Source organism: Poecilia latipinna, unplaced genomic scaffold (genome assembly GCF_001443285.1).
Source record: "Poecilia latipinna isolate Pla-1442-1.1 unplaced genomic scaffold, P_latipinna-1.0 Scaffold115, whole genome shotgun sequence".
In the NCBI taxonomy this organism is placed as follows: Eukaryota; Metazoa; Chordata; class Actinopteri; order Cyprinodontiformes; family Poeciliidae; genus Poecilia; species Poecilia latipinna.
Window position 1 is genome coordinate 364,955 of NW_015112731.1, and position 15,923 is coordinate 380,877.

At 43.0% G+C, this 15,923-nt stretch overlaps 1 protein-coding gene across 9 annotated transcripts in view; it reads right to left on the reverse strand.

Moving 5' to 3' along the window:
• Nucleotides 1-15,923, reverse strand: part of pcloa (piccolo presynaptic cytomatrix protein a) — a 52,978-nt gene that overhangs the window by 21,950 nt on the left and 15,105 nt on the right. For 7 of the 9 annotated variants that reach the window (XM_015028151.1, XM_015028150.1, XM_015028148.1 and 4 more), the window contains 6 exons: nt 13,487-13,690; nt 6,773-10,850; nt 4,930-6,464; nt 2,336-4,403; nt 692-739; nt 99-181 (listed from right to left, as the gene is read on the reverse strand). In XM_015028151.1, the coding sequence (XP_014883637.1) occupies nt 99-181; nt 692-739; nt 2,336-4,403; nt 4,930-6,464; nt 6,773-10,850; nt 13,487-13,690 (8,016 nt within the window). Of the gene's footprint in view, nt 1-98; nt 182-691; nt 740-2,335; nt 4,404-4,929; nt 6,465-6,772; nt 10,851-11,215; nt 13,691-15,923 lie in introns of all 9 variants that reach the window. The other 2 variants (XM_015028146.1, XM_015028149.1) reach the window with 2 other exon arrangements.

Genomic DNA, 15,923 nt, shown 5'->3' on the forward strand with positions numbered 1-15,923 from the left:
CAGGGAAATTATCAATTGTAACATGTCGGAGTCTCTACCGAATTACTTTTCAGTCATATTCCAATTTATTGGCTTGCATTGATATTTTCATATTTCACCTGTCTCTTTTCTTGACCGTTCTCTGGCCGTCCATCCCTCGGCTTGTCAAACCAGTCAGTCTCGTCTCGCCTGAGGTGATAGGCTTTAGGGACAGAATTCAAACTCATTCGGAGTCAGACCGTTTGCATCTTACAAAACAGGATGGGCTCAAGTGTATCTAAATGTGATTTCATGCTCATAAGGACACAGCTAATTATGAAAGATGAAAACATATTGGTGAAGTACAAACTGAGTGGCAAAAGGAACATTGATGTGAAATAAGCAGAAAAGTAATGCAGTTTGTGGATGACTTAGACAGGGTTACTGAAGTGTGTATGATCGAATAGTAAAGGGCAATAAAATCCTCCAGGAATGTAAATGTTGGGTGTTGTATACATGAATATCAATTTTCCTCAATTGAAAGCAGGCGGTTTTTATTCAAAACATATTTTATTACATTTGCAACGAAATCTGCTTCAAACTGTTTTTAAGCAGATTCTGCACTCATTTCCCCCAACATTTAGTCATAATGCCGTCGAGAGACACACTGTACTTGTGGTTCAGGTTAGTATGTTAGCTTGTGGATAACTGTAGAACTGAACTAATACTCTACCATCAGTTGCATCGTCCCTGTTCAATGCCATCATGGAATCACATGGGGCTGCAATTAAGGCAAATTGGTTTACATCGCAAAATCTTGGCAATTGCTATATTTACCAGACAGAATGAAAACGATTGTCCAGAACTTTAAACTGACTTTTTCCTTTTGCTTATTTTTTAGGCAAGTAATGTAAAAATAAAGGCCTATATGTTTAAGTCATAACAGTAAATGGGGGGTATTGACATTTTAGTGGGAGAGGTGCATCAAGTTTGTTTGTTGTCAGCACAACAACAAACAGAAACAATAAAATATCCCAAGTTAAAAGCTGATGAGGAAATGGAGCATGGCCAGGTGGATCCATAAATAACACAATGTTATGCCTGGACTCTGGTTCTGATTAATGATAAACGGCCGTCTGCTAGATATCTGCCATTTTCTCTAATGCATCAAACTAGGAAAGCACACATTTTGCTTGAAAGATAGACAATCTTACTAGGTCCTTGAACAAGGAGAACTGACAATTTCTTTTTTTCTGCTGACACCTTAGCTCTCTCCTAGCAGAAGATGGCGCATTAAAATGGAAAAAAAAAAAAAACAAACAAACAAAAAAACACATCAAGAGTAAGGCAACTATTATTTGTATCCAAATTCTAGTTGTCCAGTAATCCGGGTGACAGGTTATTTTTTAAGTAATTCTTTTGTAGCCTAAATGACAACAATTAGCCCTGGCAACAATTTTTTTTTCTTTTTTAGCTAAAAACTCATTGCGTATTTGGTTGAATCCATTACCCAGTCCTGTAGTTTTAAATATACTCAGACGTAAATGTCCTATTTGACAAAAGAGTGTGTTTCCAAAACCACTCAGATTGGGTTGTTTTTACTTCAAAAGTATTCAAAAGGACTTGGTCTCAGTTTTTTATTTTGCTTTTAAGTAATGACCTCTTAGAAATAAAAGCAAAGGTTGTTTTTAGCTGGGTTTTTTTCTCCATTTGACTTAAAGTGTTGAACTTAAAGTATGTGTACACATGTAAATCTCGATGAGAAATACAAGTATAACCCACGAAAGACAAAATGATAAATGACATGCAATACACACATTTCAAAAGACAAGCATAAAAGACATGCAAGTTAAAGATTTGAATTTATTATGCAGAAATATGTTTTCCATCAAATGTAATGCATTTCATTCTGTGATACCAGGATCTTGTGGTTTTTTGTTGTGCCGTGTTAGAGTGCCCTCGACCATAAAACGTCACAGATAAATTTAGAAACTGTTACATTATATTTGATGGGAGGAATCCCTACAAATTAGATTGTCATGCAAACAGAAGAAGATGAGACTATACAGTGAATGTAAAGAGAAATGCTACAATATATACGCAAACAAAGTCAGTATGACAGACAAAGACATGCATACACCTTAGATCTGAACCTACAGACAACAGTTATGGACAGGTACTGAAAACAAGATGCACAACAAAGTAAATGTTGAGTAGAAGAACAAAAATAAAGAAACATGCACATTTTAAAATACTAATCTCAAGCTAAATATTGATGTCATGCATGCTAGTATTCAATGCAGATTTCACCCACAAACTATTATTCACAAGACACTTAAAACGGAAAGAGATGCAGTCTTACAAGTTTGTTTTTTACCTTCACTATCTGACATTGTGCCCTGAAGATCATCCAGCAGCACATAACTCCTACCCCTTGTTGGCTCTTCTCGTATATGTTGCTGCTGCTGGGAATCTTGTAGGGACATGCAGGAACCAAATTGGTCCCTCGAGTCAGCTGAAATAGGAGGCAGGGGACCAGCTGACGCACGAGCCATGCCCATTGGTTGACCAACAGGGCTTAACGGACTCTCTTCCTCTGAGTTCTGTGCCACGATAGGAATTCGTCCACGACTGCTTTGCACAATTGGAAGGCTGGTGGGCTTGGTGCGACCAGAGGGGGTTTGATAACTTGGACCGTCTCCAGATGACTCTCCGTCTCCTTTAAGCCTCAGTGAAGAACTCGAAAGGTCCCTTTTGATTGACAAGTCCAGGCCGTAGCACGAAGTAGGTCTGGATGAGGGTCTTGACCGGCTACCACTAGGATAAGCAGAGTCCAAGCCCAAGCTCTGGCCCAAATTTAGGGATCCAGCTAAATTGGCTCCCAAGGTAGACCCAAGATACTTTTGTTGCTCTGCAATATTCTTTCGAAGGCCGAATGTAATTTCATCCTGCAGCAGCCTGCTGGATCTGGGCGATGCACTGGTAGAGCCCAAATAGTTATAATCAGTTTCCAAACCCCTGTTGTCTGTTATAGAGGAATACTTGGAGGAGATTTTAGGATCTAGTATTGGAGTTTTGTGCTTTTGGTACAAAACTGATGCTGGGAGTTGTTTTGCTGCCTGCTTCTCAAGAGTAAGTCGACTGATGCTGTATTTGTCTGACTTTGGATAGTGTCTTTGGGAATAACTAGAGACACCAGTGCTTGGAGTATAGTAGTTTTGGGAGAGACCCGTCAGTTGTTCTAAGCTTTCTGTGCCACCTGTACTTCGTCTAAACTCCTGCTTGAGCTGCTGCTTCAGGAGTTTTAATTCATAGGGTTCCTCCATTGTATCCTCTTCATCAGGAGTCTTTCCAAAAGCATGGAGCCTAGAGGTGGAGCCCAGATAGTCAGTAGACCCAAGATCTGCAGCACTTCTACGCAAAAGCTTCTCTGCCTTAGCCAGTTCCCGCTCGGCTAGACTGTAAGACGAAGACAGACCTGTGGAGGTCTTAGCTAACTCTGCAGCGTCTTCCAGCAGCATGTAGCTCCGAGGTGTGTGGTGTTCCACCTCTGTGTAGTAGGAATCAGAAACGGCTGACATTGGGCTACCTGCTATGCTTCCCACCTCCAGGGCTCTGAGGTCTAGATGGTTACCGTATTTGTCATATTTGACACCAAGATAAGCTGACGACGTGGGATCAGGCTGACGGCTAATGACATCGTATTTAGTCGCATCGAGCTCTGACAGGAGAGCCGCTTGCCTTGCCGCTTTCTGCTGCAACAAAAGCATCTGCTGGTAACTCTGCTGCTGGGCAGTGGTAAGTGAAGGAACAGAGGAGTAGATGGAGTGAGATTGGTACGACTGTGGAGTCTGATAGATTGACTGCTGGTATTGGCTTTGAGGATATTGGTACTGAGAGTATTTTCCATACTCATGCTTGGTTTGGGGAGGAGCAAAATCATCAAGTTCTGAGTGAGGAGCTGTTCTGGGGCGCTCAAGAAGGTGGTCCTCTATGTCCTCATCTTCACCACCATCTTCGACACTCCTGGTCTCTCGGATGTTACTAACCTCACTGTCTGACATGTAATCTCTATCCTCTGCGACACTCTGTAAGTAGGCCCTTTCTCTTTTCTCCCTTTCCTTTAAAAGTGCATCTTTTCTGCGATTGATCCCCATCTCCAAATACCTCAGCTTAGCATCAATCTCTTTCTCCTCTTCGTCGAGTTCTGCCTGTCTTTTGCGGAGCTTGGAAGACTCTCGCTCAACCAGATCCAGCTCCCGATCAATGTCTTGTAAGATCTTGGCACGTGCCATGTTTGAATTTCGGCACATTCTTCGGCGAGCTGAGTTCGTGGTGTATGCCGTCTGTCCACTTGTTGTTGACTCTTCTTCAGAGGGGGGATTGGGAAGAGTCCTTTTCACCTTCTTTTGCGTCTCGGTGGGTGTGCCGCCTGATCCTTTCCCCTATAGCAAATAAAATGGTAACATAGAACCTTAACACCCAAACATGTTTGAATATCTGATAACATTTATAGTGTCTAATCTGTAAAGGCGGGGCTATCTTTGGCCAGTATTGCTTTCTTGGGTAAGTGATGGTAGGTACTTGTGTATCACCATTTTTTTTCTGTTTCTGCATTTATTCCCATAAAAGTCACAAAACGTTGATGTGTACTCTACAGTCCAACAAAGTAGTTATTTGTCTTTCTTAAAACTTGAGAGTCAACATTTCTTTCTGCATGTTCAGCTTATTTTAAACAACAATTAATGAAGGTATGGAATTCTCACTGCTTAGGGAGAATTTTTTTCATATCTTTTCATGAAATTTGCTGCGACAGAAAAAATGTTTTCCTTAAATATACTTAAATCCATTTTACTCATTACAAAGCAAATGGGAAAAAAAAATTAACACCAGCAACATCCTGCTCATTTCTTTACCTTTGTGCAAGTGTCTGACATTTGTCACAGTGGTGTGGGAGAATGCGATACTCACCGGATGGCCATCACCACACTGCGTACCAGATGTTGCCCTTTCTTCTCCTGTTGGACTCATGGGCTTTGGGTCAGACATCGATCGCTGCATGGTTTTGTGTCCCCGAGGACTTGCTGGAGAGGATTTTGATGGGTCTATGCTTTCCCTTAGCTTTTGTGGGCTGGTATCGCCTAGGGACTTATCATAGGACACAAATTCAAGGGATTTGCTAGGTGATATACATGGTGATACAGGAGAATATAGTACTTTAGGCGATTTAGGATGCCCTTGAAGGGAAGAAAATTCTGGTTTTAGGTTTGCAGACTGGGCTATTTCTAAGGGAGTAGGGCGTTTCTTTGGTGAGGTCCTTTCTGAATCTGACACCTCCATTCTAGTGTCCATTCGAATATTCCCATCCGTGTCAGTTTGTATAGAAATTTCAGTGTGGGCTTGAAGAGACATTTCTGATCCCCCACCCCTATCACCTCTAGCAGTACGGGGACGGCTTTGTCGACTTCTCTGGGCCTCCCATTCCTCTTGATCCTCATCATCAGTCTGGACGCAGCTATCAACACTCTTTTTAACACTTTTCTTTTTTCTTCCTGCTGTGTAAGCTTTGCTTAGTGCTTCGTCCTCTTCATCTGTCTGACATCCGCTATCTGTGATTTTTCGAGAAAGCACTGTTCCATCAGGTCCTAGGACAATGGCCTCCTGTACGCCATGACCTGGGATGTCTGCACCTGGGTACATCTGACGAAGCTTTTGCTCTTCCAACTGTAGCCGCAGTTGTTCTTGGAGTCTTTGTATTTGCTCAAGTTGCTGCTGTTGTTGAGCATACGTTTCCTTTTGCATCATCAGATGAGCCTGTCTTTCCTCCTCCTGTTGAGTCAGGATCTGCTGCTTCATGGCTTGCAACTCTTCCAATTCCTTCTGTACTAGGAGTTGTTCTTGCTCACGGAAGCGCTGGATATTCTGCCGCTCCCATTCCAATTCCTCAGCTAAGCGCTGCTGCTTCAGCTTTTCCATTTCTAGCCTCTCTCGCTCTGCCTGATACTGGCCATCTCCAGGAACCATGGGGGACGAGAGAGCTTCCAGTGAAGCGGCTATTGCCTCCAGGGATGCATCTGTATATGTGTCAAGGGATAAAGATGCAGCTGCTGTAGCTGTACCATTGACAGTAGCAACACCTCCCTTTGAGATCTCCAGGTTAAGAGGAGCATCTCCTTGTTCTTCTGTTGTGGAAATGGTAGAGAGAAAACTGTGGGATCTTGTAAGTGGTAAATTCTGGAGATTGGACAAAGAAGGCATGGTATCACTTGTGTGCATACCTGAAAAGGTATTATAAGCTGTACTAAATATGGATCCTGGTTGAGTAGTAATTGCATATGTTGATGGGACTGGCGCTGCAACAGATGAGTAGACCACTCCATTTGATGACCTTAAAACACTACTTGTCCCAAAGAGTGAACTGACAGCGCTTGTGGCACTTGAATGGGAATATGGGGGGATTGTCATTCCTGCATAACTGCCTTTCTTGGAGTAGTCAACAGCTTCACCTGTCAAAAGTCAAAAATATATTTTTAGTCCATGTTTTTTAGACAATTCATTCAGAATCAAGCCATGCCTTCAGCAAATAAAAAAAATGCTGCCAAGATAAAAAACAAAAAACCAAAAAAAAAAAAAAAACAATAGAGGTGGAAGAAGCAAAACAGGCACATGCAAAAAAAAATATGTTGAATGAAAAACACAATAAAATCCATGCAAAATAAAGCAAAAGAAATGAAAAGTCCACATTAGCCATGAATAAGTGGAGGCAGTTCAAAGTGACATTTAAGTGACAGATCCGCAATGTCACTGCACTGACCTGCATCTGATATCTTCGCTGAGGTCAGATCTACTGCTCCCTCTGTTGTGACACTGAAATTATAACTGTTCTTACTCTTGTACATGAATAACCCAGCTTCTGCAAGATTGGTGTCTGACATGGAGGGCTTAATTCCACCAAACCCTCTCATGCCATAAGGTGTTCGGTCAAATTGATAATGGTCATCACGATATCCAAAACGATCCTCAGGCAGAGGCGTGGTGGGCTGCTGAGTTGCACAACTTCCTGCAAATGGCAGCTTGTACACAACATCGCAGCACACAGCTCTCTTCCCTGCTGTTAGATCCACTGGTTTGCCGTCGTCTGCGATTACGGTTGTAAACACGTCTGCAGATGTCACGTCAACCGATACCAAAGTATTGAAAGGTTTTGAGGTACTAAGATCAACAGCTCCTGCCACTGTGGTTCTTCCTGTAGTTAATCCGTTGGCAACACAGGTTGCCACAGGAGGGACTGAAGCAGTGACTGGCATAGCTTGGAAACCTACTGCACCTGTATTCGATCCAACTGAAAGGTTAATTGGGATTTCTGCTGTTGCAAGAGTGGAGGGCTGAGACTCAACAGGTCGATATACAATTTGAGAAACGGGTTCAAAAGCCTTATTTTTTGTCAACTGAAGGGGCACGGACGAAACTTGAGAAACTTCTATGTTGTCACATTGCTGAATTGTGGCAGAACAGGTCACAATAGTGATGCTGTCAGCCACTATTGAAACAGTGGAGGATTCAGTGCTGAGGTTGACCACAGGTGATTGCACTGCACTGATGTGGCGACTGACATCACTCACAAAAGACTGGCGTCTTGAATCTGGAGCGGTGGACAGATCAACGCCATTCATGTTTGAATCTGAATCAACCTTAACAGTTCTAAGATCTACCACCTCAGAGGGAAGTGAGGCCGTTTCAGTCTGTGCTAGTATTTGAGGCTTAGGTTTCTCCATTGACATTGGGACATCAGTTGCTCTTGGAGCTGGTACTGGCGGTGGTGTTCTTTCATGAACAACGGAGACAGTGGTTCTTTGAACTTCCGTAGTAACCACTTGCGATATGAGGTTAGGCATAACAGATGGCTGTGCTGAAGCAGATATGGCCTCAATTATGTGACAAGAACTAGAAACGTGTTTCTCTGGGCTGCAAATCTCTTGTTTTTCAATAGACTCTGTGACACGTGTATACGCCAGAGGCACTCTGGTTGTCTGAGGAGGAGGGGTTGGTTGCTGTTGATTTTGCTTTGGATATGGGTGTTGAGGCTGTGGTTGATAATAACCCTCATGCTGACCCTGCTTTGAGGGAGACGCCGGTCCAGGACCAGAGGGGGCTTGAGTTGTGACACTGTCAACTGGAGAGCTAGGCTGGGATGGCAGTGTGATGACTACATACGTGTCACGAAGATTGCTGGCATATCTTGGGGAAGAAGGAGACTTTGGTGAAGGTTGAAATGTCTTGCCCTCTGTAGAGGGGCTCAAATTAAGGACTGAGTCATTTGGACCAGTGGGAAGTACCGTAGGTCTTGTTGGAAGAGGGGCATGAGCAGGTGAAGGTGGCTGTGAACCAGGCTTTGGTGCAATTGGTGGTTTGACACCATGTGCTGATCTGTGACTGTCCACAATCCCATGAATAGCTGGCTTTGGAGGAACAGGAGGTGGAATATGAGGTTTGTACGTTGGAGTAACAACTTGTCGAACAGGCGATCCTTGGGGTGACGTCATAGTCACCGGCTCAGATTTTTTCACAGGTGCTGAAGCCTGAGGTGGAAGTGGAACTGGGGCTTTCCTGGGAAAAACTGTGGGTTTTGGTGGAGTGGGAGGAGGCTGGGGTGGCGCAACAGGTTCTTCTCCTTTTTCCTGAGAATTAGCCCGGCGCAAAATATTTGGCTTAGGGGGCACAGGGGGAGCTGTTGACACTACACTAGATATACTAGGTGTGTATTGGGGGACTGTTGGTAGCGGTGACACATTAGCAATAACAGAAGCTGATGATCTCGGAACAGTACTAGAAAGGTCCACAAGTTCAACCTGAGAAGTAGAGGTTTCATTGTCGGGCTGCTGTTCTGTCTGTTCTGTTGTGGTTGAAGGGGACATCTCAGATGCTTCTTTTACATGTTGAGATTGCTTTTCTGATGTTATATCTGATGTTCCCGTCACCACCTGTTCCTTTTTAACTGTAGTTTCATCATCAGAGGATAACTCTCCAGAAGAGCATTGTGTTACCTTTAAGTCTGGAATAGGGTGAAGAACCTTTTTTGATGAAGTACTTTCAATTTCTGGCTCAGGCTGAGTTGGGCTTGTTCCTGGAGTTAGAACTCTTTTCATCAACTCCTCGTAGGCTGCTTCGGCATCCAACAGTGGCTTCCCGTCTTTGCCTAATGTCACCGTGCCGCTTTGTAGGAAGGTGCTTTCAGCTGGTTGAAACACAATTTTTGGATTAGGGGCTTCATTTTTTGGCTTTATATTTTCATATTCCTGTTCTAGCTGCATGAATTCCTTTCTCTTCTTGATCATGTCCTCATAAACTTCATCGGGCGATCTCAGTTTTTTGGGTTCAACAGGAACAGACATTTTCTCCGTCTCTTCCCGATCAAAAGAATTGTCAAGAAGAGATGGATAAATATAGTCTTCGATAAGCATGCCACCATATACCGTTTCCTTTTCTGCTTGAATTTCACCTGTGTCGACTGTTGGGGATTTAGCCTTTAGCATGATTTCTTCATAGGCCTCATCAGCAGATTTGAGAGCTTTCTTCTGAGATTTATCAGTGTTTTGATCATCTGTTGGGGAGTGAAGAGATACAGATATAGGCAGCCGATATGTTTTTTGCACTTCTGCAATTTTTGCGGCATGGATCTCAAATCCTTCAGGATCTGATTCAATACTAGGGGAAAAATCGGAGCAGGACGACCGTCTGATCTCCTCCATTTCGGCTTCCTGTCTCTGTTCTTCAGTTGGTGAGGCATCTTCAATTGGAGAAAGGTTGCTCGGAGGTGTCTTTGTATGCTCTCGCCTTCTTTGGGCCCGAATCTCATCCTTGTCTTTCTTGGACTTTTTTCCTGAGCCCTTTTGCTTTTCTTGCTCCCTGAGAAGTTCCTCCTCCTCCCTTAACTCTTCCTCCTCTGATGAGTCTTCAATAGTTGGTAGCATTTGCCCAGTTTGTCGGTGCTTGGCTTTTCTGTGCCGTTTACCCTCACCGGTACGAACATGACTTGGGCTGCTGTCGCTATCCTCGTCCATGGATGAAAGAGACGTCGGCGATGTTCCAGGAGTGAAGCTAGATGCATGTAGACTAGATGACCCTTCACCCCGAGACCGATCATCTGGAGAGTCTGTTAGACTTTCTATTTCAGGCTCTCCATCTGCACTAGGTATACATATAGGGCTGCTGGTTACATTCAGCTCAAAAGTTTGTAACTTGCGGGGTGCAGAAATTCTTTGATCTTCCTCTTCTTTTTGTTCCTTCTCATCCTCTTTGATAATATCAGATTTGTCGGCTGACACTGTGAATTCCTGAACGTCATCATCATCGGGACTAATAGTAGTTTTCTTAGTTAGCCGTCTTGTTTTTCCTGATATGCTTTTCTCTTCTTTCTTCTCCTCATTTGGCTTCTTCTCGTCATCTCTAATCTTTCGCCTGACTAAGCTTTCTTCGTCCGATGGAGAGGCGTCCTCATTCTCACTCATTTCTATGATCTGTTTCCTGATGAACTCCTCATCATCTCCGGACATCGGGCTTTCTTTTCCAAAACTTTCGCTGCTGTCGTCCAAGGAATCTGCCTTGACATCAATTGGCACAAGAAGCTTTTTCTTTCCAGTACTTTTGGCATTCTTCTCTGAAAGGTTTTTATCCTCTTCTGAACTGGGCGAATCGGGTGAGAGAGGAAGAACCTCCAATTTGCGTCTGGTCTTTAAAGTATTGGTCTGTTTCTCCTCCTGCTCTGTGTCTACCTGGGCCTCTAGAATGGGAAGCACAGAGCTTTCTAGTTTTGCCAGGTCTGATGGGCTTGTGAGATTGTCTTCTTTAGCTTCTTTCAACTCAGGCTGTTTCAAGGTCTCCTCTTGTTTGATCTGGTAAATAGAAAGAAATTCATTGTTACTTTTGGCAGTAAACAATCTTTTTCAAAAAAAAAATTTTTCAGTATTCTTGTACGGGGATGGCTTTTTTCTTACATACTGTAATGAAAAGTTGCAAAAGAAATTTTAATCTACAAAAAACCATTTGGTTGACTATATTAAAGCACATGTTCTAAAACATATTACAAATACATTCGACTATGTTTGAAAGACTTTAGCTATTTTCAACTAAAATTCAACACTGATAACTATTTCCATCTCCTATATGCTATTAGTTTCTACACCCAATTTAGAAAATATAGCAGAAATACACAAGGGTTTAAGAATCTAACGCTACACTCGCTAGACATTATGGTCACCTCAGTAACTGCATCGTCATCGCCATGCTTTTCCACATGCTTAGTTTTTGCATCCATTTGCTCCTCCGTGCCTTCCTCCTTCAAACCGGCATCGTTCTCACTAACTACAGACTGGATTTCAGATTCTGCTAATGGGATTGAAGGTACTACAGCAGGCACATGGTCTGAAGCTTCACGCTTCTCTGAAGTGGAGCTCACTTCTGCATCAAACACTGTATTGCAATCTTTGTCACACACTGCACTTGCTTCAGATACTGAAATAGCTTCCTTCAGGCTGCCAACGACAGCCTGTGACTCATCCTCTTTCTTGTCAGTTTCTGCCTCCCTATCCTTGACTGATGGCTCAACAACTTCCTCAGAGTCATTTTGATATTTTGTGGCACTCAACCCAGCTTCTGCCTCACCCTCACAGTCTTCCTCCTCACAGGTTTCATCACTGGGTTTTGTTGTTTCGATGGTATCGGCTGAGGTTAGCACAGGTTGTACACTTTTAACTGGCACCTCAGCAGCATTCGCTTCTTGCCGTCTTGATTCGACAGATGGTGGATCAGAGATAACCGCTGCTTTGTCAGACTGTTCATCCATCTCTGAAGTGCTATCCGCCAGCCTTTGTTTTCTTGTCCGTGGTACAGCCTCTGCTACTGCAGGAGAGTCTTCTTTTTCTTCGGATTTCTGTAACGACGCCGTCGTCGTCTCAACAGGGCTTCCTTCAACAGCCTCAGACTTGGTTTCTTGCTGTATATCTTTATTTATGTGAGCATCCTCTTTCGGCATCTCCTCTGGGACAGTTACTGCTGCAGCACTTTCTTTTTCTACCTCCATTAGAATATTTTCAGCATCATTGCTGACTGCTCCAATTAAGCATGCTTCATCATCATGTTTTCTGAGAACTTTTTGGTCATCAACTGTTTCTTTTGTAATTCCCTCCTCTTTTAATGATTCCCCCTCCTCTGACTTCACTTCTGCTGGTTCTACTGTGCCTACTTTTACTTCAGCATCAACTCCCACTAGTTCATTATCTTTCTCAGGTGTTTTATCCAGAGCAATTTTCTTGTCATCAATAATTTTCTCAGAGTCTTTGGTTTCATCGGCGCTCTCTATTTTTGCTTTCTCTTGAACATTAGTTTCTTTCTCTAATGGAGCTGCAACAGGAGAGACATCTACCAAACCTGGCTCCTCTTCGTTGTCTGTAGTCTGTTTTCTTGTTTCAGCTTCCGGACCAGCTTCCTCTAACACTTCAGGAGAATTTTTATCTTCAATGACCGAAGAAATCTCTAATTCTGTATCGTTTGCTGGTGTTGCTTGTAATGCTTGCCCTGTGTTGTCATGTGCATCGACTTTGGCAGCAGGGTTTCCAGAGCTTATCAACTCTGATGCTGACATATTATCTGAAGTAACATCATTACAAACAAGTGCTGCAACAGTGTCTGCCCCTGATTCTTCAATGATGTCTCGTTTGTCGATCTCTAACTTTGCGTCTGTTAGAGTTACCTCTGCTGGCATATTTTGGGGTTCGTCAGTCGAAACTCCACATATTTTCTTTTCGTTTTCGTCGGTCGCAGTCGAATCTGGCTTTACCGGAGGTGAAGCCTCCTCAGTGACTGTGTCATGGATCACCGAAGCAGCTGGCTCAACTGTCGCTTCTGGAAGCGTCTCAGGTGTCGACTCGACGGCTTTATGATCTTCTGCGGGAGCGGCACCCTCGCTTTGAGCAGTCTCGGCGTCCGAACCAGTTTCTACCTTGACAGAGTCAGCTGTGGTGTCTGAAACAGCATTTGTCGATCGGCTTTGTGTTTCATCTTCAACAGTTACAGACAGACCCTCTGCCCTAATGTCAATGCTACCTTGTTGCTCGACTGCTGGGACTTGACTGGCAGGTCCACACTGTGTTTGCGCTTCAACATTAAGAACCTGTGTGTCAGACTGGGGATGATTCTCTGCCGCTTTCTCACAGCTACTCTGTTGTTCCTCAGCTGCTAGAATTTGACTGACAGTTGCGCTCTGTGTTTGTTGGTTAGTGTCAGGTAGCTCTGTGTCAGGAGGAGGACTGTCCTCTGCTATGTTCTCAGAACTGAGCGGTTTGTCCTCAACAGGTGGGATGTCTGAGTTTATCTCAGCTAAACTCTCTGAATTTAAAAGCTGCTGATCAGACGGCGATTCATCTGCTAATGAGAGCGTTATCAGTTCTTCTGAATCAGGCGTTTCCTGAGGGACGGCCTCTACAGGAGTGTGTGTGTGTTCAGGTGAAACTGGTGTGGGTGCATTTGCTACCTTGATCTCGGTAGCAGGTGGGGTTGGATCTACTGGTTCAGCTACAGGTTTGCTATCTACAGCAGCAGGAAGTGGGGTGGTGGAGAGGTCGGGGGGCGAAGCGGGTTCTTGCTTCTTTGTGGACGCCGTGGATGGTGGAGGGACGTCTCCCAGCTGGCCTGACATTGCTTTTTGAGTCTGACAGTTCAGGCAAAGCCATTCCTTCTGCAAGACAAACACGATGATAAGTAGTCAGTAAATCCAAAGCCTCCAGATCTGCTTAACAATGACACAAGTTTCTCATGAGGTGTTCAAAGTTAACAAAAAAAAAAAATCAAAAAATGCTTTTTTTGTTAAGTATTTCATAAATTTTTGTAAATGTGTTCAATAATTTTTGCCCACTTATTTCATCAGAGTTCCTGATAACAATTGATGGGCTTTTTTTTTTTTTTTGTCATATTTTGGGGATTTGTGTCCAACATTTTATGTGGATTTTATGCTAATAGCCTCACTAGGAAAAAACTAATTAGAAACATGTAAATATTTGTAAATGTAAACGTATGCAACAATACACTCAGCATCAACACATTTCATCGGAAAAACACAACATACAAAATATGTCATTGAATTTTTCTGACTGTACGCATGTATAAACTTTAAGCTGGCAGGAGAACTGCACATATTCCATTCAAAGCCCTGAGTCTTGTTCTAATAATACACATTTTGCTGTTTATGCAAAGTACAATAGGTGGCTACAAAACCCTCTTCGAAATCACCTGGTGCTAAGTGTCTTTATAGCTGTGTTGTCATGCTGCAACTGTTCCATTAGTGTCATCTATCCCCACGTGTTTGCTGTAAAACAGTACTCTAGCGGAAGATGCTTTACGTAAACTGAACGCCCTCCTGTGTGCTTCTATTCAAGATGTGGATCTATTGTTGGTATGCAATGTCCCATGCTGCTTTGCTAAGGCGGAAAAATGATAAGCAATCGATACGGTGAGACTGGAGATCAAAAAATAGCGCAGACTCGCACACTCTCGACATATTCTTGAGTAGACGCGAGGCGCAAACAAATACCTCGGTTCACAGTTTGACAAGTGTGCTAACATCCTTCAATAACCTACCCCGACAGGATTTAGTGCTAAAAATGAATTTCAGAGTCACGCAGTCCATCTCTGGGCGTGGAGAGCTGGAGAAACAGCAAGACAGGAGGGAGGTGGAAGACGATGACAGAGGGGGGAATTTAGCAGCAGCTCAGCTTGATTAAATAAGGCATGAACCGCCATGTTGTTGCCTATGCCTTGGAATGATTAACACACCTGCATGTGGATTTCTCTAATAAGAGCATGGGAAGGCAACCAAAATGTTGATGGACAAAGTATAGAGATGCACTGCTTCCTGACACAGAACCACGATGCGGGGGGTTTTCGGCGAAATGACTAGAAAGAGCAGGCACTGAAAGGTAGAGAGAGATATGGCTGCAGATAGAAACACTCACTCAGGCTGTTGGTGAGCTCCAGCCTCCTCAGAGCCTGTCATCACCGACGTTATCGAGAAATTTCAACGGGAACGTCTCACTACCCGTTCCCCTTGGTCACTGTCTCTCTTAGAGCTACTGAGGGGAACTGAGCCAACTGCAGCCTCCACATAGAAATAGATTCCTTTCAACTTTTCGCCAAAGAAAAGGCAAGGCTATTAAAAAAGAAAAAAAAAAAAAAACTGAACATGTATAAAAGCAACACACACAAAATCGATGGAGATTTCATAACTTACTCAGAAGAACGGACATTACTCCATGAGTCAATAATTTTTTTTTTTTGACAATTTGTGATAATTTGCTTCTTACTAATCCATTTAATCAGTCTGTAACCATCAGCAAAGGCTATACAAAATCCATATTTATATACAGAATAACTAGTTTCAGATCAAAATATGACCCCTAAAGAGCCCCACAAGAAAAGTCCCAACAATGAGATTGATACACACCCACTTGCACAAATAACTGCTTGTTTCTAAGCACCAATCATCTGATTGCGTACTGTTCTAATTTATGAAACAGTATGTTGTGATAGATTGGGTCAAGTACTTTTTTAAGGCCAATGACAACCTTTGCATTTCTTTGGATCCATGTTAGTTTTTATTTCTCCAATAAATGTAGTCCAGGTGTGGCAGCCCATTTCTATGGAAGCCCATTTCTGCCATGAAAGAAAAAAATAAAAGGCCAACAGGAAGTCATAATTATGAGATTCAAAGTCATAATTATGACTTTGAAAGTCGAAATTATGACTTTGAATCTCATAATTATGACTTCGAAAGTCGAAATTATGACTTCCTGTTGGTCTTTTATTTTTTCTTTCATGGCGGAAATGGGATTCCATATAATGCACTTATTAAGAACAGAAAAAGAGTTTTCGCACTGTTATGACTTTTGCTAATTTTATTTTGAGGCCACAACAGC